Raw genomic sequence first — 22,815 nt, 5'->3', positions numbered from 1 at the left:
TAGAAGTTAGATATTTCCGTGCATGGTTATGATGAGGCATCATTACGTAAGCGCGTCGACAAAAACCAACTTGTTTCTACAGATTTATTTAAAAATACACCTTTAAACTTTTTTTAATCAAATTTTAAACTTTAAACTAGTTAGAACTCGTATCTCGAAAAAAAAAACTAATAGTGACAGTGCGTTCTCGATTGTTGATAGTCTGAGCGAAGGAAGGCAAAATAAAATCTAATCAGGCTAGTCACAGCTTTATAAACTTAAAAAATAGTCAGGTAATCTTGTTTTTAACATGTTCGTTCGGGAGTTTTCTATGGGTGATGATGCTATGTTACTTTTCGAGAGATTCTTTACAAAAAAAAACAAATGATCTAACAGAATATTCATGTTCTATGAATTGTTCTACGATGCCATTACTATATATGTTTTTCATTGGATCAGCATTTCTTCGACATCCGTATGGAAATATTATGAACATTTTCAAAAAGAGACACATATGAGGACCGAACTAACTACTTTTCAATTTCTTTTTCCAATTGCATAACTTTAATTCAATGATAAACTTATTTTCAAAATAGAACCCATTTATTGATGTCGCACTGCCTCAAGTGTTCTTCAAAGATGGGCTGCGGGTACATTAGAAATGAATTATAAGAAAAAAAACTCAATATTTAAAAAAAAGGCAATGAAATTCTCGCCAATCTAGTAATGTACTCATTACTATTGCGTATGTAATGTACTCATTATGCAGCTGTACACTTTAAGAGCTTCGAGCGAGAATATATCCAAAATTACTGTGACCCTGAAAAAAATATAAAAAATCATCGACAAATTTTCTAGGACCAATGAAATGATTTTAATAGTGGAACTATTAAAATAAAAGGGTTTTCTGTTGGGAATATCTTTTATATTTACGAGCAGATTTGAATTAAGGGACTGGAACCCGTTGACGAAAAAAAACGTGGTTCCAGTTCGAAACGAATGTCAAGGGGTAATTTTATGTCCTACGATTTTTTTTAAATAATCTTCGTATTTCCAAGATTTATTCCGAATTATCAAAAATAAAAACTATTTTTTTAGAAAGTTTTGCGAGATACAACACAATAATATAACATTATCAGCACTCTAAAAATCTAAACAGCCTATCTAAATTAGGTAAATTATATTTCTAGTTTTTCAAATTCAAGTTCGAAATGAATATTTAAAAAAATATTCCAAAGAAATTTTTTTTTGTTTTTTGTTTCGATTATAGTCGTTCTACCATCTTCATGGCATTCGCGACTTGCAAGAAGGGGGGGGGGGGGGGGGGGGGGTTCGATTCAGTTAGAAATGAGATACAGCGAAGCAAAGACAAAACAAAAATTTTTTTTAAGTTTTTTTTTACCAAATGTTTATTTTAAGTTTTTTTTTACCAAATGTTTACAGATAGCAGTAAAAACTTCCATTGAACACTCACAAGTTCAGCATCTGTGGATAGATTTATTCTTAACAGTTTCTCAGCTTAATCGAACTAGAATAATCTATCTACACAAGTCATCTAAACGCATCGAAATCGGTCAACATTTGGGGCCAGATGAACGACAACAAACTTTAGATCAAATAGAAACGACAAAAATCTGGGCGGGTATTTTGCGAACGACATGATAAAACTTTTGGCATCGAAGAAGAATGTAATCAAAACACAGAACAAGAGCAAAAGAAGTAAAAATAATCAATTATAATGCAATAATTGTGTAATTTTGTTTGTTAACATAATATTATAAAACCAACAAAAAATAAACATTCAATACAATGTTTTTTTAAATACTTTACTCAACACACAAATATATATATTCAGAGAATTTTAAAAGGAATAGTAGCACGTAAAAGCTTCAAAAAGTGAAGTTTTCTGGAAAATTATAATCATTAATTTGTATATAATGATGAAACTCAACTTTAAAAAAATCTCTAGTCAAGTCTCATTTATAGAGTCTAGATAAGAACAGTGCGTTTAATAGAAGGTGGTTTCCTATTCAACACCGCAAATTTTCAGAGAAGTCAAATATGTTGTAATAAAACACCGTGCCAAGCGTAAAGATGATTTGTACATTCATTTTTTAATTGTGTCTTGTGTTTAACTCTTGAATAAAACACTCTCACAGAAAAACAATACATCATAAAGCCTATAAGCCCCTGTTTTAAATTTTCAAGTTTACAATAAAGAGTTCTGAATGGTGAGTTGTTTTTTTTTTCAATTTAGACGCAGTTGATTTTTAAAGGAAGATCCGAGCGGTTTTTTTTTCAATTTAAAAACTTATGATTTTTCTTCCCACAAACTTTTAGAACTGGTCTGATTCGGAAATTTTAATAATAATTCTAAATTTTGAATTTTTGGTAGAATTCCTGATCTTGAAACCAAAATTGATTATTGGGTTCATTTTGTATTTTTCTCGGGTATGGATCCGAATTCCCGTTTTTTTCCCGGTGCGATTTTCAAATCCCAGACACTGTGCCTTGTGATGGACCTCCAAACGAGAACATACAAACATGATTTAACATGAGATTTCAAACAAATCGTAGTAAATGATATATTCTCAAAAATAATTTCCTTAAAAATCAACCGTAGTTCTTCCAGTGGTTCTTCATCATATCAGGAAGATTAGTTGCTTACCTACATAAGTTTTCAATGCATTCATATGAATTTAAATTTTCCAACTTTTGCTTACAAATCAGTCAATTTCAGGAGTTTACGAATCTGGAATGCTGAAAAAGCCGAAGAATCCAATACATTTTGGTCGGACGATATCGATTTTTATGAAAAAAAAAAAAAAAAAAAACAGAAAGTTACGTCTTTGCAGCTGTGTACCTGAACTGGATTCAAAAACCTTTCAAAACCCTTCTGACCTGTGACCTGTGACAATCGTTTACAAATTCTTTATAAAGAGGCAGACTTTTTTCTTTACAACAATTCTACAACATTTTTTTCTTTACCACAAGGCATACTCTTGAATATAAAAAGTATTTTTGAAAAATAAAATGCAACGCTTTGTTTTGTAAACAACTTTTTAATGCATGGATGGAAATTAATGAAATTATCAGAATGGGCTTGTGATATAGCTCAGTTGGCAAGTCTGTTGTCTCCTGAGCAAATGTCCGTGAGTTCGAGTCCAAGAGTAAACATCGAACACAGTTGTACCGGCTAAGTTTTTCAATAACGATCCGCCAACTGCAACGTTGATAAAGTCGCGAATGCTTTAATGATGGTAAAACGACTATAATCGAAACAAAAAAAATGAAATTATTAGTGAAACTACCTAGTAATGTTATGTTAACATGTGGAAATTTTTCTGACGATATGCTTAGTGGCTTTTGAAAATTTCGAAAAGTCCCAGTGGGAGACCCCAGTGGAAGACTCCAGAACAGCTGGATATCAATTATTAGAAAAAATTTCTTATAGTAAATCGTAAAAGGAAACCTAGAGGATCTAACAGTGAGCTGAAATTTGAGTAAAATTGCAGTTCAAAGGTTGTCATGTCAAAGGTTTAATCAAGCGCAACTCAAAACTTTCGATTGGAAAAGTGGTCTGAAAGGTCAATTTTTCTGTCTCGTTTGTTCAACTGACTTATAAACAGGTCAGATTTCGTGTCTGCAAGGTAAAAAAGCTGCACAACGGGTAGAATAAGTAAACAAATTACGGTGGTCAAATCCTGCGCAAAATATTTGGATTGCTAGCAGGGAGATGGTAAAAAGATCGGAATAGACTGTGAAACGAAGTTTTTAATGGCAGATCTATTGCAAAAAAAAATTTCGATGATAAGTCTGAATATGATTCGGAGATAAAAAAGAAGAAAAAATTGATGTCTAGTACTTGAAGTGGATCCGTGGAAGCTGCAAATCATTCAGTGTTACATAATTCTTGACAAATTAATGGTTCAATATACTAAGAAAACTGCCTTCAAACGCCATCATTTTTTTCGATAACACTTCTGTAGGTCCTACAAAGTTTTTGATTGGATCTTGAATCGTGCCATCATTCGAAAATTGTGGAGGAGTGATAAAAAGTCTACGATGTGGTTTTTGTGTCGAAGGAGAGCAATCGGACAAATTAGCCATAAATTCGTCGAAATTTAATTTTTTTAGTAATTTTCAAGGAACAGAGAACATCATCGAAAATAATCTTGATTTTTGAAAGTGGTGGTTCATAGTACCTATGCATTCTAGATGGCGCATGTGGTCATGGGTCAGAGTCGATGCAAATCTTCATTGAACGATATCTCAAAAACCATTTTATCAATTTCCATACATGCATTCACAAGTCATTCACAAAACAAGGAATTGTTTTTTTTTCGAATACACTCTTTAAACTAATTCAACAAGATTATTTGCTTGTTGGATCTGATTTAATTTTCATTTTATGAGTCACATACCTTGTGATTCCATACCTCTAGATAAAATCAAAAGGATTAACTCAAGCCAAACATTGAATATCATTAGAACATAGTAGAATTAAAATATGCATCAATTTAAAGCATTTTGAGTTTGGAAAAAATCCAACTGCGAATAAGACAACTCAAAAAGTTTAACAAATGCATACATCTGTGAGGCCTTCAGAACCAGACGAAGATAAGAACGCTTTAAAGTTGTCAAGGTGCGATTGTTTGAATATTATTTTTAATCGAGCAGTTCTAATGCAATCGGAGATAGAAAAATTTAAAAAAATATCTGAGTTTTGTACCAGATGTCGATTGAGATAAGAAGAATCGATTAAAGTTAACTCAAATTCAATGACTTTGACACTTATCTCCCTCGGATTCCGAGGGCCTCTATTTATAAATTAGAGATTACAAGTAATCTGCATTTAAAATTAGGAGTTTTGAGTTGTAGCTTTTGAAATATCGAGAATTTAACATAACTCCAAAAGGTTACCGTGAAAAAATTTCAAATATTTTAAAAGTAGAATTTTAGATCCAGGATACAAATTTAAACGTTGCATTTTTATTTTATTTTATTTACATAGTATTCCGTCTCACGACATAACTTGATGAACATAATTCCTGAAATTCACTCGGTCCATGGCAACCGTTCTCCAATTTCTCGGGCACCCCACGTTCGCCAGATCACGCTCCACTTGGTCTAACCACCTCGCTCGTTGCGCCCCCGCTCGTCTTGTTCCTACCGGATTCGCAGCGAACACCTGTTTTGCAGGACAGTCGTCCGGCATTCTCGCAACATGTCCCGCCCAGCGTATCCGACCAGCCTTCACCACCTTCTGGATACTGGGTTCGCCGTAGAGTCGCGCGATCTCGTGGTTAATCCTTCGCCTCTACACTCCGTTCTCCTATACGCCGCCAAAGATGGTTCTTAACACTCGTCGCTCAAATACTCCGAGTGTAAGCAGGTCCTCCTCGAGCAATATCCATGTCTCGTGCCCGTAGAGAACAACCGGTCTAATGAGCGTCTAATACAGGTTACACTTCGTGCGAGGGCTAAGTCTTCTCGACCGCAGTTGCTTGTGGAGTTCATAGTAAGCACGACTTCCGCTGATAATTCGCCTCCGGATCTCACGGCTGGTGTCATTGTCTGCGGTCACCAGTGAGCCGAGATAGACAAAGTCTTCGACTATCGCCAGCTCGTCGCCGTCGATCGTGACCTTGTTATTACTGGACAAGCGGGTTCGATCGGTCTCGGATACGCAGGCCAGCATGTACTTTGTCTTGGACGTATTAATCATCAACCCAATCCTTCCTGCTTCGCGTTTCAGTTTGCGGTAGATGTCTTCCACCGCCGCAGATGATCTGCCGACTATATCAGTGGCATCGGCAAAGCAGATAAGTTGACTGGATCTGTTGAAAATCGTGCCCCGCATTTCGCCCACCGCTCGTCGAATAACACCTTCTAGCGCCACGTTGAACATCATGCAGGATAGACCATCACCTTGTCGAAGCCCCCTGCGCGATTTGAATGAACTCGACAATTCATCCGAAATCCGCACACAGCACTGCGTTCCATCCATCGTCGCCTTGATCAGTCTGATCAGCTTCCCGGAAAAGCCGTTCTCGTCCATGATTTTCCATAGCTCGTTACGGTCGATCGTGTCGTATGCGGCTTTGAAGTCGATGAATAGATGGTGCGTAGGGACTTGGTGTTCACGGCATTTTTGGAGGATTTGCCGTAATGTGAATATCTGGTCCGTCGTAGACCGTCCCTCCATGAAGCCGGCCTGATGACTTCCCACGAATCTGTTTGCTTGCGGCGTTAGGCGGCGGAGTAGGATTCGGGACAACACTTTATAGGCGGCATTGAGGACAATGGTCGCTCGGTAGTTCTCAATTTGTCGCCCTTCTTGTAGATGGGGCATATGGGGTATATACTTCTCTGGTAGCTGTTCTATGTCCCAGATCCGCACTATCAACCGGTGTAGACAATCGACCAACTTGTCCGGGCCCATTTTGATGAGTTCAGCTGCGATGCCATCCTTCCCAGCCGACTTGTTTCTATTCAGCTGAACTGAACAGCTGAACGTTGCATATCGAATGCGAAAGTGTAAAATTATGAGCGTTTACCTATAATGCCTGCTAAAAATCATAAATTGTATTGACATGAGAAGACTGATGCTTCCAACAAGAATTTTTTGAATCAAGTTCTCAACCATATGTTCGCGCGATTTTTGCATAGAATCAAATAAGATTTCTCTCGCACAAGGACGCGCATAGTCAAGTTTTGACCTTAGCTTGCATCTCGATTCCTCCAGTGTGCCGTTCGGTTAACTCTACCTATGTAGGTAGTTACAATTTATACAATTTTTCCTCCACGACCATCGAAAAGCATAACACCAGCAGCATAGCCCGGCACAACGCCCAACACAACATAAATGATTCCATTGAGAGAGATCTTTGAAAAAGAGCGGAAAATTTAGCTGTGCCACACACTTACAAATTTTCTCACTGTGACACACCTTTTTTCCCGGTGGCAACGATGTGTGAAGTGTGTGTCTCAGTGTGGGCACATATACTGCCTTGAATGACAAATACTTTGAAGTCGGTTTCAAGTTGTTTTTGGTGTAGTTGTGCCTGATGTCGGTACTTAGTGATCGGTCCAGTTGGAATGCGACTGACGAAATGGCATCGAGAGGGACGAGAAAAAACGCGCGGGAATGCAACCCACCATCATCATCAGACCAATACTAATAGGAATCGAGCATAAATTGCAGTTGGTACGCGAAATTTATGTTCGTTGATGAACAACGAGATGATGGTGTGCTATTCCGAGTTTCGAATGAGAATGCAGCTTGCGTGTGATGCTGGAATTTGGCTAGGTTAAAGTTTCAAGCACACGAGATCAAGGGATCATTCGTGCGTTTTTGGAACAAAGAACATCCGTTGATTTTTTTGGATTTTTGGCCCGGACTCATCGGAATGGTATTTTTGGGATCACGCGATCATTCCGTGGAATAAACAAAGCCATTCTAATACAATTGCAGAAGGAACTGTTAAAAATCTCTCATGATTCGTACCAGAGACAAATTATTTCAAGAAAAAAAATCATAGTCGCATGATTTCCAAGCATATTCCGCCATTTTTATTGATCAACCTGCTATTTGACGCGTCATAAAAAAATCTCTCAGCGATAATTTATGTTCCACCATTTAAAAAACGCTCAACGATCGCTCAGCTTATTTATCGTGACCTGCTTGGCTTCGAAGACAACTTAACACAACTCCACAAAAGCCCCCCGTAGATGATACGAGGGGAATTCCCTGAGAAGTTTGTTTTTGATTGAAGTCTTGTTTTGGTAGTACTAAACCGGTTTGGAAGTGAGCTATTTTTGGACAGATGGACGGACTACGTTGTGCAATGATGATCGTCGCTTGTTTACAACGGAAAGTTGCTTTGAAGCTATTTACGGCTTACTTTTTCCTACCTTATTCTATGAAAGGGTCAAAGCGATACGTGTGTTTGTCTTCAACAGAGACTCGGAATAAAAAAACCTAATTTGTTTTCGATCGACGAAAACAAAACGCAAAAAAAACCTTATTCATTGCCAAAACAACTCCAACAGGAAGTCCCTTGAGATCAATGAAAATTTCGCCTTTAGTCGAATGTAAACAAGATGATTCATCACGCTACATCCTCTCCCTTAACCGCGGGGTTTCAAAAATAGCAATTTACTCGAGTGACAAACGCTTTCCGCCGGTAGATTCCGATCTAGCGAAGGTGTACTTTAATTACAATTTAAGCTCCCTTAAACGGTGACACCCGCAGCAAAACTGTCATTATTATCTGACTGGCTGTCGTCTGTCTGGGCCGGGGGCAAATTTTCCTTGACGGTGGGTGATCTACTGGCGACCACGTGGAAAACATTAGAGCCATTGAATTATCCACGAAGGTTCAGCTGGATGCAGAATTTTCTCAATCCGACTTCGTTAATGTTAGTGTGATTGGTCTGCACAAGTATAGTAGGCCAATGATTTTCGCACGCGAAAATTTCTAGAAACCAAGCATGCGCCGAGATTTTCCATCATCATTTGTATTGGTGCCCCATCTTCCGGGTATTTTCACACGCCTACTATGGTCCAGGAGATTTTCAACTTTCGACAACCCCGTCGCGGTTGTCAAATTTAAGCTTCCGTCAAAATACACGTGGTTTTCGGGTGTTTTTTGTATCTTCTCTACGTTTTCATCATGGTGCGTATACACGTGTGCGTCGCGGCAGCTTCGACATAGAACCGATAGGAAAACCACCGATGCGACTTTGATCACGTAGGCCAATTTTGTGTGAGGGTTTTTTCCTTATAATTTTGAGTCGCCTTGGCGGAGTTTCTTCCTAAAGATAAATTAACTGGGTTAGATGTATTGTTGACTACGTGCGATGTTTCATGCGTGGATTTTGCGTTCATTATGTTTTAGATGGCGGTCGAAGGTCAGCCCTTGAGCAGGAGAAAAACAAAATCAAGGTTTTGTTTTTTTGTTGTTTTTAAGGGTTTCGGAATAAAATTGTAAACAAGCATATTGTTGATTCTGAGTTTCTCGTATATGGCATAATTTGGAACACATTTCGTTTACAAAAATCCTTTCTGTGTCATTATAATTTAGAATTAATATAAGTTCTCATAAATCAGTAAGAAATCAAAGTCCACAGGAAGAATCAGAAATCTTATCAGAAATCAGTTCTAGACAGATTTTAATTATACAAAGAAAAGAAAATATAACTGTAATTTGAATGCGTGAAAGTGGTGTAGGATTGCGAAAATAACATCAAAACCAAAACAGTGGTTTTGTTATCCAGACATTTCAGTTAAAAAAAACAACAAATATGTCTTAAATAAATGTAGCAAAATTGAAAAATGGTGGGAGAAATGAAGCGAATGCTATCAATTGGTTACATATTTGCGATGTTTGAAGCTTAATAAAAAAAAATGTAACAACTGTGATTGAAACTTATCAGAAAAATTTAACAAATCTCGCATGAGCTTTCATTACGTCGTATGAAACAAAATGTAAACAAACAGTTTTATTACGAAAAAATACAAAAACTGACATAAACTAGTCACAACTTCTTTCCATTTAGAATATTTTCAGCCTGGACAACATATTCTATATGTGAAATACAAATTTTGAAGTTATTTTGATAACTCATGCAGCAGTTTTCTGTGAATTTTCAAGATATTTCATACGACGTAATGAAAGCTCACGCAAGAAATGACAAATATGAAGAAAAAAAATTAAAAAGAAATAAAAATGACGTAAATGAACAAAATGAAAAATAATTTGACCAAAAGAGAAAGTGAAAAATTAAATTTTTTAAGTAACAGAAACGTCAAAAATGACAAAAATTGTAGGGATGACAAAGAAAACAAAAAAGGTAGAAGTGAAAAAGGGATAAACTTAAAAGAAACAAAGACGCAAAAAATAAGGAAAATGACAAATATTAACAAAAAAAAATGACATAATCCAAAAAATGTACAAAAATGGTTTTATTAAAACGAAAATAAATAAATGATCGGAGAGCCTGAAACGTTTTTTAAGATTTGCCAACAAAACACGAGCAAAGTTTCGAAGTTTTCGGTATTTATTTTTGCCTAATTACGTGAAACTTTACATTTTTGAGCTTAGATGCGTTAAGATTTTTCAAAAATAAATAATTATCTATTAGAAAAAAAATCAATAAAATGATTTGCATAAAAATTTTTTGGCAAAAAATGTGAAAATTAATAAAAAAAAATTATCGTAAAAATTTTGGTTGTGTTTTTTGTTCGCAAAAAAAATTAATGTACTCTTTCACTGCAGAAATACATTTTAGCTTAACTTGATTGACTACTTGCATCCACCATTAATCAATGAGTCGAAATGCTATATATTTTATAAAATCATATATACTTGATCGACTGTTAGAATTTATTTAAATTAAGGGAGAAAAATAAGTCATATAGATTAAATCTGTTTCAGAAACCGAACATTTCGAACTCCGTGATCGCAGGCGTGGAATTCCACATAGCCGTTGGTTGCTACTCCGTGATTGACCGAGGCCATCAATTCTGTTCAAAGGTCAAAAGAATGGTGTCTGGGATTGACAGCACATTTACAATGCCCAAAACTGATACTTTCTCTTTCAAAATCAATAACGGCGCCGGCCACGTCCTAGTAGTTAATAGATAGAGTTGAAAAGGGAGAAAGGAATGACAGAATGAATTGGTTGGGATTAGACTAGACCGAACTGAACGTCATCAGCATATTTTCGAGTAATTTGAGTTTAATGTACAAATATTTTCAACAATAGACGAAACATGTAAAACTAAACGATCAGAATCAAAAGTTTATTATCTGAGAAACACATCCCAGTGAGTTATTTTAGATTTTTCAGTCTCGCATAAGAATAACAGGAGTATCAAAATTTGCAATTTAAATTTTTTTCATGGCGTTCGGTTCGGTTTGGTCGAACCCAGGCCAATTATGCTTTAGGACTGAGGTCACCTCGCAAAACAAGGTCATTCTAGCAAAACAAATGTTTTTGGGAAAATGGGATAAAGGATATGATCAGGGAGAAACTTTTGTCTGTGTTGTGATCTTAAGTTATTATTTGTTTTCTACTAGCCTCTAAATCAATTAAAATAAATCTGAGATATGTTATTGAAGTGAAAACTATCCTACTTTTAACCTAATGAAATCATTTTTTGAAAGCATTTTTTCCTCAAAGCATTCATTTTTTTTACTCAACTTTAATCAAGCTAGTTGTTGTTTTCTAAGCTCCTTTTAAAATTAAAATGCAAATAAATTAAATTTTCTCTCCATTTGGCAATCCCAAGACTTGTTTTGACATGGCTAAACTAAGACCAATAGAGAATGAGAAATGTAATGATTTCATAAATTTTTAGTTTGCCAATTCTTAAGTCTAAAGAATCTTTAAGTCATTTTAAACATTTTCTCAATCAAAAATTTTAATTGCGTGAATAAAAACAGGAAAAAAAATCCAGTATCCAGATGGCTATTATATATCCATTCAATAATGAGGTATCAATTTTCACGTTTATTTATGAAGATGAAAAAAAACCTGGAAACACGTTAAAAGCTAACAACAGATATGCAAGTATAAAATAAGGTCTGGATCAGGCTTATTAAAGTATGTTCATCGTAGAATGTGATAAAAAATTAACAGGTTTTAAAAGTAGAAAAAAATAGACTTACATAGATCATAGATGTCTTATATTCTTTTGCATTCCTGAATTGCAATATGACGTTTGTCGATACAAGGGGGTTGTTGATGATTTTTGAATTAACCTGTTTTTTTTTAAATTGAAATCGCCTTTGATATTCAAAAGCTCGCCTCTTTGCGGTAACAGTTTGAACTGGTAACCACAGAGAACAGACGTACAAGCTAGCCCATGAACCTTGTGTAAAAACCTCAACATTCTTTTTGAATTAATTTTTGTTTTTTGGCTGGGCAGATGTCTCCAAACACACCAAAGAGAGCTGTCAAAACAAATCTGAGAAAAAAAAACTAATTTTCGGTCAGTTTTCAATAGTTCGTATGGGCATGCTTCAAGAAAATAGCTGTTGGAGTTTCGTAACACGATCATCATGTTGCACAATAAAAAAATATCTTTAAAGTCAATAGCTTTTTCCTTCAAATTTGTTAGAGATACAAAGTTTTTAACACTGGGATGCTAAAGTGACATGTGAAAGTAACCCGCTTTCAGATGCCTAAAATTAAAATTAATACGTTTTCTAATTTCAATTACACCTAGGTTTTTTTTTACACGGTTTTTTTTACGCGGTTTTTTTTTACACGGCTTTTTTTACACGGTTTTCGGGAATTAACACGGTTTTTTTTTACACGGTTTTCGCGAATTAACACGGTTTTTGAGGAAAACACTTAGAATCTTTTTGAAGTTGGGAAAATCTTATCTCTTAGACTAAGAACATGATACATGAGACCTGAGACCTGGGATCTGAGACCTGAGACCTGAGACCTGAGATTTGAGACCTGAGACCTGAGACCTGAGACTTGAGACCTGAGACATGAGACATGAGACCTGAGACATGAAACATTAGAAATTAGACATGAGACCTGAGACCTGGAAACTGAGACAGGGGATATTAGACTTGAGACCTCAGCATGAGACATGAGACCTGAGACCTGAGACCTGAGACATGAGACAAGAGCCATGAAACATGAGACTTTAGACCTGAGACATGGGACATGACACATGAGGCATGAGACATAAGACATGAGACCTGAGGCATGAGACAAGAGCCATGAAACATGAGACCTGAGACCTGAGACATGAGACTTTGGACCTGAGACCGGAGACAAGCTACTAGAATTTGTACCGCGAGAAATAAGTTTAGCTCCGATTTCAACTTTCGACCCCTCTAGTGAAAGGGTTTGACTTGTTGGGGACGAAAAATAGTGTCGCGACTTCGCTAGTACAAGCTACTAGGGTAAGTACCGGTAGAAATTAGATTAGCTCCGATTTCAACTTTCGATCGTTCAAGTGAAAGGGCTTCACTTTTAGGTGATGAAAAATAGTGTCGCGAGCTCGCTAGTACAAGCTCTAGGGTTGAAACTAATTTCTATCTGTACAAACCCTAGAAGCTTGTACTAGCGAAGTCGCGACACTATTTTTCGTCACTTACAAGTCAAACCCTTTCATTTGACCGGTCGAAAGTTGAAATCGGAGCTAATCTTATTTCTATCGGTACTTACCCTAGTAGCTTGTACTAGCAAAGTCGCGACACTATTTTTCGTCACCAACAAGTCGAACCCTTTCACTAGAGGGGTCGCAAGTCTAAATCGGAGCTTAACTAATTTCTCGCGGTACTAGCCCTAGTAGATTGTACTAGCGAACTCGCGACACTATTTTTCGTCATCTACAAGTCAAACCCTTTCACTTGACCGGTCGAAAGTTGAAATCGGAGCTTAACTAATTTCTCGCTGTACTAAACTAGTAGCTTGTACTAGCGATGTCGCGACACTAATTTTCGTCACCCACAAGTCAAACCCTTTCACTAGAGGGGTCGCAAGTTGAAATCGGAGCTAATATAATTTCTATCGGTACTAACCCTAGTAGCTTGTACTAGCGATTTCGCGACACTATTTTTCGTCCCCTACAAGTCAAACCCTTTCACTAGAGGGGTCGCAAGTCTCAATCGGAGCTAATATAATTTCTCGCGGTACTAACCCTAGTAGCTTGTACTAGCGAAGTCGCGACACTATTTTTCGTCATCTACAAGTCAAACCCTTTCACTTGACCGGTCGAAAGTTGAAATCGGAGCTAAACTAATTTATCGCGGTACTAAAACTAGTTGCTTGTACTAGCGATGTCGCGACACTATTTTTCGTCACCCACAAGTCAAACCCTTTCACTAGAGGGGTCGCAAGTTGAAATCGGAGCTAATATAATTTTTCGCGGTAATAACACTAGTAGCTTGTCTCAGCTCTAAAGTCTCATGTCTCAGGTCTAATCTTTCATGGCTCTTGTCTCATACCTCAGGTCTCATGTCTTATGTCTCATATTTCATGTCTCAGGTCTCATATCTCATGTCTCATGTCTCATGTCTCAGGTCTCAGGTCTCAGGCGTAATGTCTCAGGTCCCATGTCTCATGTCTCAGGTCTCAGGTCTCGTGTTTTATGTCTTAGGTTTCTAGTCTCAGGTCTTAGGTCTAATGTCCCATGTCTTTGGTCTCATTCTTCAGGTCTCAGGTGTCATGTCTCAGATCTCAGGTCCCTGGACTTAGATCTCAGGTGTCATGTCTAAAGTCTCAGGTCTCATGTCTCTAGTCTACATTCTCAAGTCCAGGTCTCAAGTCTCAAGTCTCAGGTCTCAGGTCTTAAGTGTCAGTACTTCAGAGCTGCAGAATTCGAATGGTATTTTTTACACGGTTTTCGGGAATTAACACGGTTTTTTTTTACACGGTTTTCGGGAATTAGCACGGTTTTTTTTTACACGGTTTTCGGGAATTAACACGGTTTTTTTTTACACGGTTTTTTTTTACGCGGTACGTATATCAGTGTAAAAAAAAACCTTACTGTACTGTTCAAAAAGTGCGAACATTTATACCAAAGCTGTTAGTTATTTTTACTGTCGAAGTATTGCAAAAATAAAGAATGTGAAATTTTGCCCAGTTGAAAGTAACTCTAATAGCTTTTATCTAGCAATAAATTGAAGCCATCCATTTTAATGAGACATTGGATTTATTATTTATGAGTTCATATACGATTACTCTTTTTCGAAAAATGGGCATTTTAAAGGTAATTTGTAACTTTTGAACGGTGCAATAGATGACACTGTTTCAAGTCAATTTTTAACGTATTTTTTGGTATTGGCATTTGAAATTTTACACACTTTTTTGAAGATTTTTTGTTCGAGCTTGTACGTCTGTTCTCTGTGTGATAACTTTTGAAAAATGTTTTGTCTGAAAAAAAATCTGATTCACTCCGATGATTCTCGTATCAAACACGGCTTCGTTGCATGTTGAAAGTTGACGTTCGAGGGTCCCAATATAAACTTTATTTTGAAGAAGATTAACTAATCTTAACAAATTCTTTTTTCAAATAATATGCAAGACTCAGTTTCAGAAAAAAAAAAATTCTGTCAGCTTTAGGCAGTCCTTTTCTGCAGAAATACATTTTATCAGAAAAACCAACTTATTTTTTTCCAGTTTATCAAGTTTGAGTTCCACATCTGACACAAGAATTACGAAAGAAATACAACTTAACTACAACAATGTACTATCTTGTTTCCAAAAAGGCAACTTTCAGTCGTGATAAACAGTAGCTTTTAAGTATGCAATAAACTGCCAAATAGCAATCCATTTTCACAAAAGCAAATCACTCAAATGTCTCGTAGAAATGAAAAATGTAGTTTGTTTTAAGAAAATATGGTCGGGATTCAACCGGATTGAAATGAACGCAAATTAAAAAAAAATAAAATGAGTTATCTATTGCAGCGGATGCGAAACATGATAAACAAGCTATCAAATGAAAATCAGAAGAATGTTCCTATTTTTTAATTTAAATTTAAAATATCATAATTTTTTTAATAATCATTTTTTCTTAAAAATGTTAGTTGTCTCAATGCCCCAAAGACGCAATGATTTTTTTTAAATGTACGTTTTTTTTTAAATTTGCTATTATTTTCGTCATTTTATAGTATTTGTTCATTTTTATGTTCCTTATGTTTTCTTTAAATTGTAAGACTGTATTTTTTGCTTCCTTTTTTTGTCGTTTTGTTTTATTTTTCGTTTTATCGTTTCAGTCATTTTTGTCATTGAGGCCATTTTTGTTATTATTGCCATTTTTTTTTTCATTTTTGTAACTTCTGCCATTTTTGTTCATTTTGTAATTTATGTAGGTAATTCTTAAAGCTTTTGTATTTTTTTCCATTTTTGTTATTTTATTTATTTTTAGTTTTGAAACTTCTGCAAATTTAATCTAAACTGAAATTTTTATCAGTATTTTTCTTTTTGTAATTTTGGATTTTTTTTGTCATTTTTTTTACTTTAACAATTTTTACGGTTTTGAAAGCTTGTTAATATTCTCTTTTTGCAATTTTTGTAATTATTATTTTTATTTGTCATTTTTGTCGTTTTTATAATATTTTCTAATTTTTGAAATTGTTGTCAATTTTGAAGTTTTTTTTTAAATTTTGATTTTCTAGTAATTTTTGTCATTTCCAGTCGTTATTTTTTTTTTTTTTGTCATTTTCCTAATTTTTGGTCGTTTCTAATGACAAACATTTTTTTTCTTCGTCATTTTTGTTATTTTAGTCATTCTTGTCACTTTCACGTTTTTGTCATTTTTTTATCAGAATATTTAACTTTTAGAATGTTAAAACATTGAATGGACGCCCTGTGCTATCAAACATCTTCAATGTCAATAACAGTTCAGTTCATGAAACAGCTTGCACAACAAACAATATCTGATAACGATCTGCGAGCTGAGGTTCGGTTACATAGTAACAGGCAGCCACAATCCGATTTGCAGTTGCAGTTAGCTAGATGGATCTGATGATTTCTAACAAGCAAACAAACAAAGCAGAGAGAGAGAGCGACCAAAGCGAACCGAATGAATGCAGTTAGAACTGGATTGAAGTTGGATTGAAACGGATTTTTTTCTCTTTAGTGATGCATTTTTGTTGGCTCCCTTCAATGAACTGTCAGTCAGTAGACGGTGTTTTTCAATAATTCTCGATTTTTATAATGCGATTGACGCACTTTCCTATTGGCTTTCTTGATCATAAGGATTTTTCAGTAGAAACTTCGTTTATAATTATACTTGTTCAGAATGTTCGATTCAAAATTCAGTATCAGAATTCAAACTAAGTTCAAACTAACAAATTTAAAATTTTGATCAGTTTTTTCTGGTTGGGGGTCGCGTTAAAAACTTTAAATTTTTTTAATTAGGCAAAATTTTCAACTTGAAAGTTTTTTGCTAGAAGTTTTTTTTCGATTTTTTCTAGTCGCATAAAAAATCAGAAAAAAAAAATTCAACTTGAAAATTATTGGGTAAAAAGTTGTTTTATCCTGATATTTTGAATAAAGAATTCTAATTCAGTACTAGGAAGTCAATTTATAAATTAAGTAATCCTGAATGTAAAATTTTGTCTCAAAATGAAGGTTTCTTCCCGTGATCATTAACAATTCCGGGCATGGTTTTCCTTTACATTCATCATAACTTTAATCCATGGAAGCCAGAGGCCAATTCAATGTTCCATTTGAAGCTTTTCAGGCACGTAGCAATGAAGCAATCATCACACTCCCGCTGTGCTGTGCAGTTGGGTGAATGGTTTTCTTCATTTTCATCGCCCGAGAAAATAATAATAAATCAAAGCCGTGACCTCAAATCCTTGAACACGCTTTTGACCGATGTACATTTTCCTGCGCTCGGTAGCTGCAAGCTGCAGCTTTTTATTGCTTATTGCTATTGCGTCGTCTGGAGGTTTTGGAAGAAAATTGAATTCAATTTCTTCTGGACTCCATTTAGATTGAAACCGTTTTTCACGTTTATGTTTGTTGATTTCTCAGCGACTTCAAGAAGAATCAGAACCAGAGTTTGAAAATAAAAGCTTCAATATTTTTTTTTTGATTTTAATCCTCTGGGATGATTCCATCCCTACAGCTTCAATATTTGCTGAACTCTACAGTTTATCTCAGACACTCAATAACCTTTCAGGAGGGTTGTGACGTTAAACAAAGTTAAATAACAATTGGTGATTTAACAGTTTTATTTTGCCAGCAATCTTCGGAAAATCGCTCAAGAAAAGCAATCAGGAATGGTTTCTAGCTAGAATGATGCTACCTCCGAGTGCTGTGATACGCACGTGGTAAAAGTACCCATTGAACATATGTCGAAAATCAACACTAACTTGATACAAGAAGATATACCATGCCCCACCGGAGGCTACCGTTGCTATTCGTCACGTGGCTAATCGACGGTGATCGACATACTTGGTGATACATTTTGAACGTCGCTCCCTCAATCATTCCCGAACGTCTATCCTCGCATCATTGTTGATAATGCTCGTTATTGATAGACGATCATTAATGTTTCAAAAGGAAAAATCTGAATAAATACCAGGACCCCATGTTCAAAAAAGCTGTAGCACATGCTGGACAGTTCATTGCGGTTACCTAGTTATGATTTTGTCCTTCTAGGCAAAGCGAAAAATAAAAAAAAATCTGATAGCCTACATAGATCGCTCAGAACTGATACATATCAGTTATGATCCCAAAAGGTTGAAAGTCGTCAAGGGAAAAAAATCAGCATAGAGACGTTCGTTGCTGATAGTCTGCGTCCTTTTTTACCTCATCATGTATCGCAAAAGTGTTTCAAATACGGAAGCGTCGTTGTCATGCATGATTGTTTGTATGGTTTGGTTGAAGAAGGAAAATTTGACTGCTTTGATTATTTGGCTCTGAATGTGGTCAAGCATGGCTCGGTGAAAATGATTGATATTTGGAACATTGTTTGCCAGGAAGCAAACCCAGACAACATTTAATTGTGTTTTTATGATCTCTTCATGTTTCTCGTAGATTGCATGTATGATATGGTTTTATGTCTGGGAGACACTCCTCGGGGCATCCGAGCAACACTCCATTTGTCTTAAGCGTATTTCCAAGTGAGCAAGCAAACGTCTAAATTAGAGAAGAAAGAAACATATTTGGACTGACGAATCATCTTCGGATCCGTTGGATTTCCACATTCCAAACATTTGAGGGCACTGCGCAATATCTGGGTACTACAGTGCTCTGTGTACTTGGGTCTGAATTCTTGAAATAATAAGATTACGTTGGGTTTCGAACTTAAGCTAAAAATGTTAATTGAAAATTCAAATTTCAAATATAATTCAGTCAGAGCATCTTAACCTCAAGAACCCCGAACGGCTCGTATGTACATTCATACGTGGGCCAATTCCAATGACACAGCATGAATCAGTAAGTAAGTTCGAGAAAACCATTAATGTGCACTTGCACATGCAAGAAGTACGGTTATTGCACTCTGCGTTTCCACACATCACTCTTGTAGGCATACCATATTATGTTAGCGTAGCGGGCAGAAAAATATAATTATGAGGAGTCTAGTTTTCGTTTGTAATACTCTTTTTGAGTTTTGAGAAGAGTAAATATTTGATTTTAGACATTTCAAAAGTCCTAAGTCGATTCATATTGAACATTGAGGAGATACTGACCGGCTTTATATCAGGATATTACCTTCCAAGGGCTTTAAGGCTTAAAAGTATTCATATCTGAGGCAAACATTTTTTCAGATGAAATTTTGACTATCAAAAACTTAATTAAAAATACTTCTGGATGTTCATTTCGAATGTCTAATTCATGTTTTGGTTTGAAATTGGCAATGATTCTGGAACTTGTCTTACTTAAAGTAGCAAACGTTCAAAGGTGATTGGAAACTCTGTTCAGAGAAAAATGGAAAATCAAAGAATGAAAATAACGCAGCCGGAAATGTCCCGACTTACTCGAAAAAGTTACGGGATTTGGACCTTCAATTTCTTTCAGTACAACTGTTAGCCATTTCTTTCGGCGAGCCGTTGTCGTTTTCGAATAATTCATTGTATTTACGACGACGTATTTACTCTTTGATTTTTTTTAATGTTTTTCTGAACAATCAATATCATATAATTGAGACCTTATTTGGTCAGAGAATGTTCTTAATTGGATTAAATTGGTGGTGTGATAAACTCAAAGTTGTATATTGGACTTTTTCGACTTTTACCATTATAACTGCAATTTTTTAAAGTTTTTTTGTTCAGGTATTGAGCGAATTGTTGTTATAAACTTTATTGAAAAAAAAAAATGCCATCAATTTGGCACCACCTTTCGAAACATTCTGTTTTATTGCGTCTAAAGTAGAAGTGTTGACTAACTTTTGCGGCAGTTGTTCAGCGGTTTTCCTGTTTCTTCACTAGATCTAGAACATGATAAGCCCCTCAAAACAACCTCAAATACCAATATCATTAGTCAAACAAAACAAAACAAAACAAAAATCCAGCCAACAGCAGGTAGTTTCCGGTACTCACCCAATCGTTTCCGGATGACTTGGGATTGCACTCGGTTTTGAGTTTTTCGACCAGTCGCGCCTGTACGATCAGCTGGGCCGATTTCATGGCCAGTATTTTCACAAACTTCTCCCAGCTGGCTTTGTCCAGAATATTTCCCATCATCTGGCTCGCCATTGTTTGATTTTCACTTTTCTTCTCTTGACAACACAATAATCACAAAATTTCACCAATAAATCACGGCTTCCCGCAGCATTTCACTCGCGCCAACACGAAAGAATCGAACCAGGCCTCGATTACTGAGGAAAGCTCACACAGGGGAACCGGAAATAACGCGAAAATTTTGAAAAATTAAATTTCAATAAATTACACAAGACGAAAATCGCACTAATGAAAACATTCTTTTCAGGATTTGGTTTGACAGAACGATGACAAAAACAAACACCTTACGCTACGACTCGTTACGAACACTTTTATTACTGTTGTTATTAAACGTTACTGAGCTATTATGATAGGACTGCCACCTAGTTTTCCCTAGCTTAAACAAAACGCCCAAACTTAAAACGACTGTTGAATCAGCATATAAAATATAAGTTTTTAAGAATAATCCAATAAAGTTTGAAATTGCAAGTTCAAATTTTGAATTCTAAATTTTCAAATTTGTGATTGGTGATTTGAACTTTGAACTTTGAATTTTGAATTTTGAATTTCGAATTTTGAATTTTGAATTTTGAATTTTGAATTTTGAATTTTGAATTTTGAATTTTGAATTTTGAATTTTGAATTTTGAATTTTGAATTTTGAATTTTGAATTTTGAATTTTGAATTTTGAATTTTGAATTTTGAATTTTGAATTTTGAATTTTGAATTTTGAATTTTGAATTTTGAATTTTGAATTTTGAATTTTGAATTTTGAATTTTGAATTTTGAATTTTGAATTTTGAATTTTGAATTTTGAATTTTGAATTTTGAATTTTGAATTTTGAATTTTGAATTTTGAATTTTGAATTTTGAATTTTGAATTTTGAATTTTGAATTTTGAATTTTGAATTTTGAATTTTGAATTTTGAATTTTGAATTTTGAATTTTGAATTTTGAATTTTGAATTTTGAATTTTGAATTTTGAATTTTGAATTTTGAATTTTGAATTTTGAATTTTGAATTTTGAATTTTGAATTTTGAATTTTGAATTTTGAATTTTGAATTTTGAATTTTGAATTTTGAATTTTGAATTTTGAATTTTGAATTTTGAATTTTGAATTTTGAATTTTGAATTTTGAATTTTGAATTTTGAATTTTGAATTTTGAATTTTGAATTTTGAATTTTGAATTTTGAATTTTGAATTTTGAATTTTGAATTTTGAATTTTGAATTTTGAATTTTGAATTTTGAATTTTGAATTTTGAATTTTGAATTTTGAATTTTGAATTTTGAATTTTGAATTTTGAATTTTGAATTTTGAATTTTGAATTTTGAATTTTGAATTTTGAATTTTGAATTTTGAATTTTGAATTTTGAATTTTGAATTTTGAATTTTGAATTTTGAATTTTGAATTTTGAATTTTGAATTTTGAATTTTGAATTTTGAATTTTGAATTTTGAATTTTGAATTTTGAATTTTGAATTTTGAATTTTGAATTTTGAATTTTGAATTTTGAATTTTGAATTTTGAATTTTGAATTTTGAATTTTGAATTTTGAATTTTGAATTTTGAATTTTGAATTTTGAATTTTGAATTTTGAATTTTGAATTTTGAATTTTGAATTTTGAATTTTGAATTTTGAATTTTGAATTTTGAATTTTGAATTTTGAATTTTGAATTTTGAATTTTGAATTTTGAATTTTGAATTTTGAATTTTGAATTTTGAATTTTGAATTTTGAATTTTGAATTTTGAATTTTGAATTTTGAATTTTGAATTTTGAATTTTGAATTTTGAATTTTGAATTTTGAATTTTGAATTTTGAATTTTGAATTTTGAATTTTGAATTTTGAATTTTGAATTTTGAATTTTGAATTTTGAATTTTGAATTTTGAATTTTGAATTTTGAATTTTGAATTTTGAATTTTGAATTTTGAATTTTGAATTTTGAATTTTGAATTTTGAATTTTGAATTTTGAATTTTGAATTTTGAATTTTGAATTTTGAATTTTGAATTTTGAACTTGAAATATATTATCTGTTTTATTTTTGAAGTGAGTCTGAATTCATAATTTCAATTCTGAATCTGAATTCTGAATCTGAATTCAATATCTGAATTCTGAATCTGATTAGGATACATTTAAGTTTTGTGAAATAACTTTTACCACTCTTTTACATACATTTTAAGTTTTTTTTTTTTAAGTTATTCAAGTTATTCAAGAGAGCTGCATAAATTCAGGGGTTAAAAATTGGTCTCGATACTTCCGAATAAGATAATTTTTCAACATTTTTACCACGATTCACATAATTTCAAAATATTTTATGCAAATTTCTGATCTAAAATATAAGAACCCAAATTTAAGCATCAGATTACAGAGTAAGTGAATGAATGCGGATTTTTCAGAAGAATTAGAAACGCGTATTATAAAAAAAATGGTTCTCACAACTAACAACATTTTGGCCAGCCCAAAACAGTGAGATGTAATTTATTTTTCCCGACTTTACGATGTTGTTAGGTCGGCATCAGCCAGCAAGCTATTTAGTGCTATAAATCTTCCACTTTGACTATCCATTAGAATTTCGGTGTGGAATATAAATTGAAAAATTCAAACCCACTTATGCCCGGGAAGATTTACATGCTGTTTTGGTAAGTGAAAATTAAAATCTGATAGGCCGCAGTCACT

General features: G+C 34.3%; 1 protein-coding gene across 1 annotated transcript in view; it reads right to left on the bottom strand.

Moving 5' to 3' along the window:
- Positions 1-20,301, bottom strand: part of LOC129752239 (autophagy-related protein 13 homolog) — a 122,160-nt gene extending 101,859 nt beyond the window's left edge. Inside the window, exon 1 of the mRNA XM_055748024.1 lies at positions 20,013-20,301. Coding sequence (XP_055603999.1) covers positions 20,013-20,168 — 156 coding nt within the window. The 5' untranslated portion in view covers positions 20,169-20,301. The remainder of the gene's footprint in view (positions 1-20,012) is intronic.
- Between the last annotated feature and the right edge of the window lie 2,514 nt (positions 20,302-22,815).

The sequence above is a fragment of the Uranotaenia lowii genome, chromosome 3, assembly GCF_029784155.1.
Source record: "Uranotaenia lowii strain MFRU-FL chromosome 3, ASM2978415v1, whole genome shotgun sequence".
NCBI classification, from domain to species: domain Eukaryota; kingdom Metazoa; phylum Arthropoda; class Insecta; order Diptera; family Culicidae; genus Uranotaenia; species Uranotaenia lowii.
This window is presented reverse-complemented; position numbering and strand designations above follow the sequence as displayed.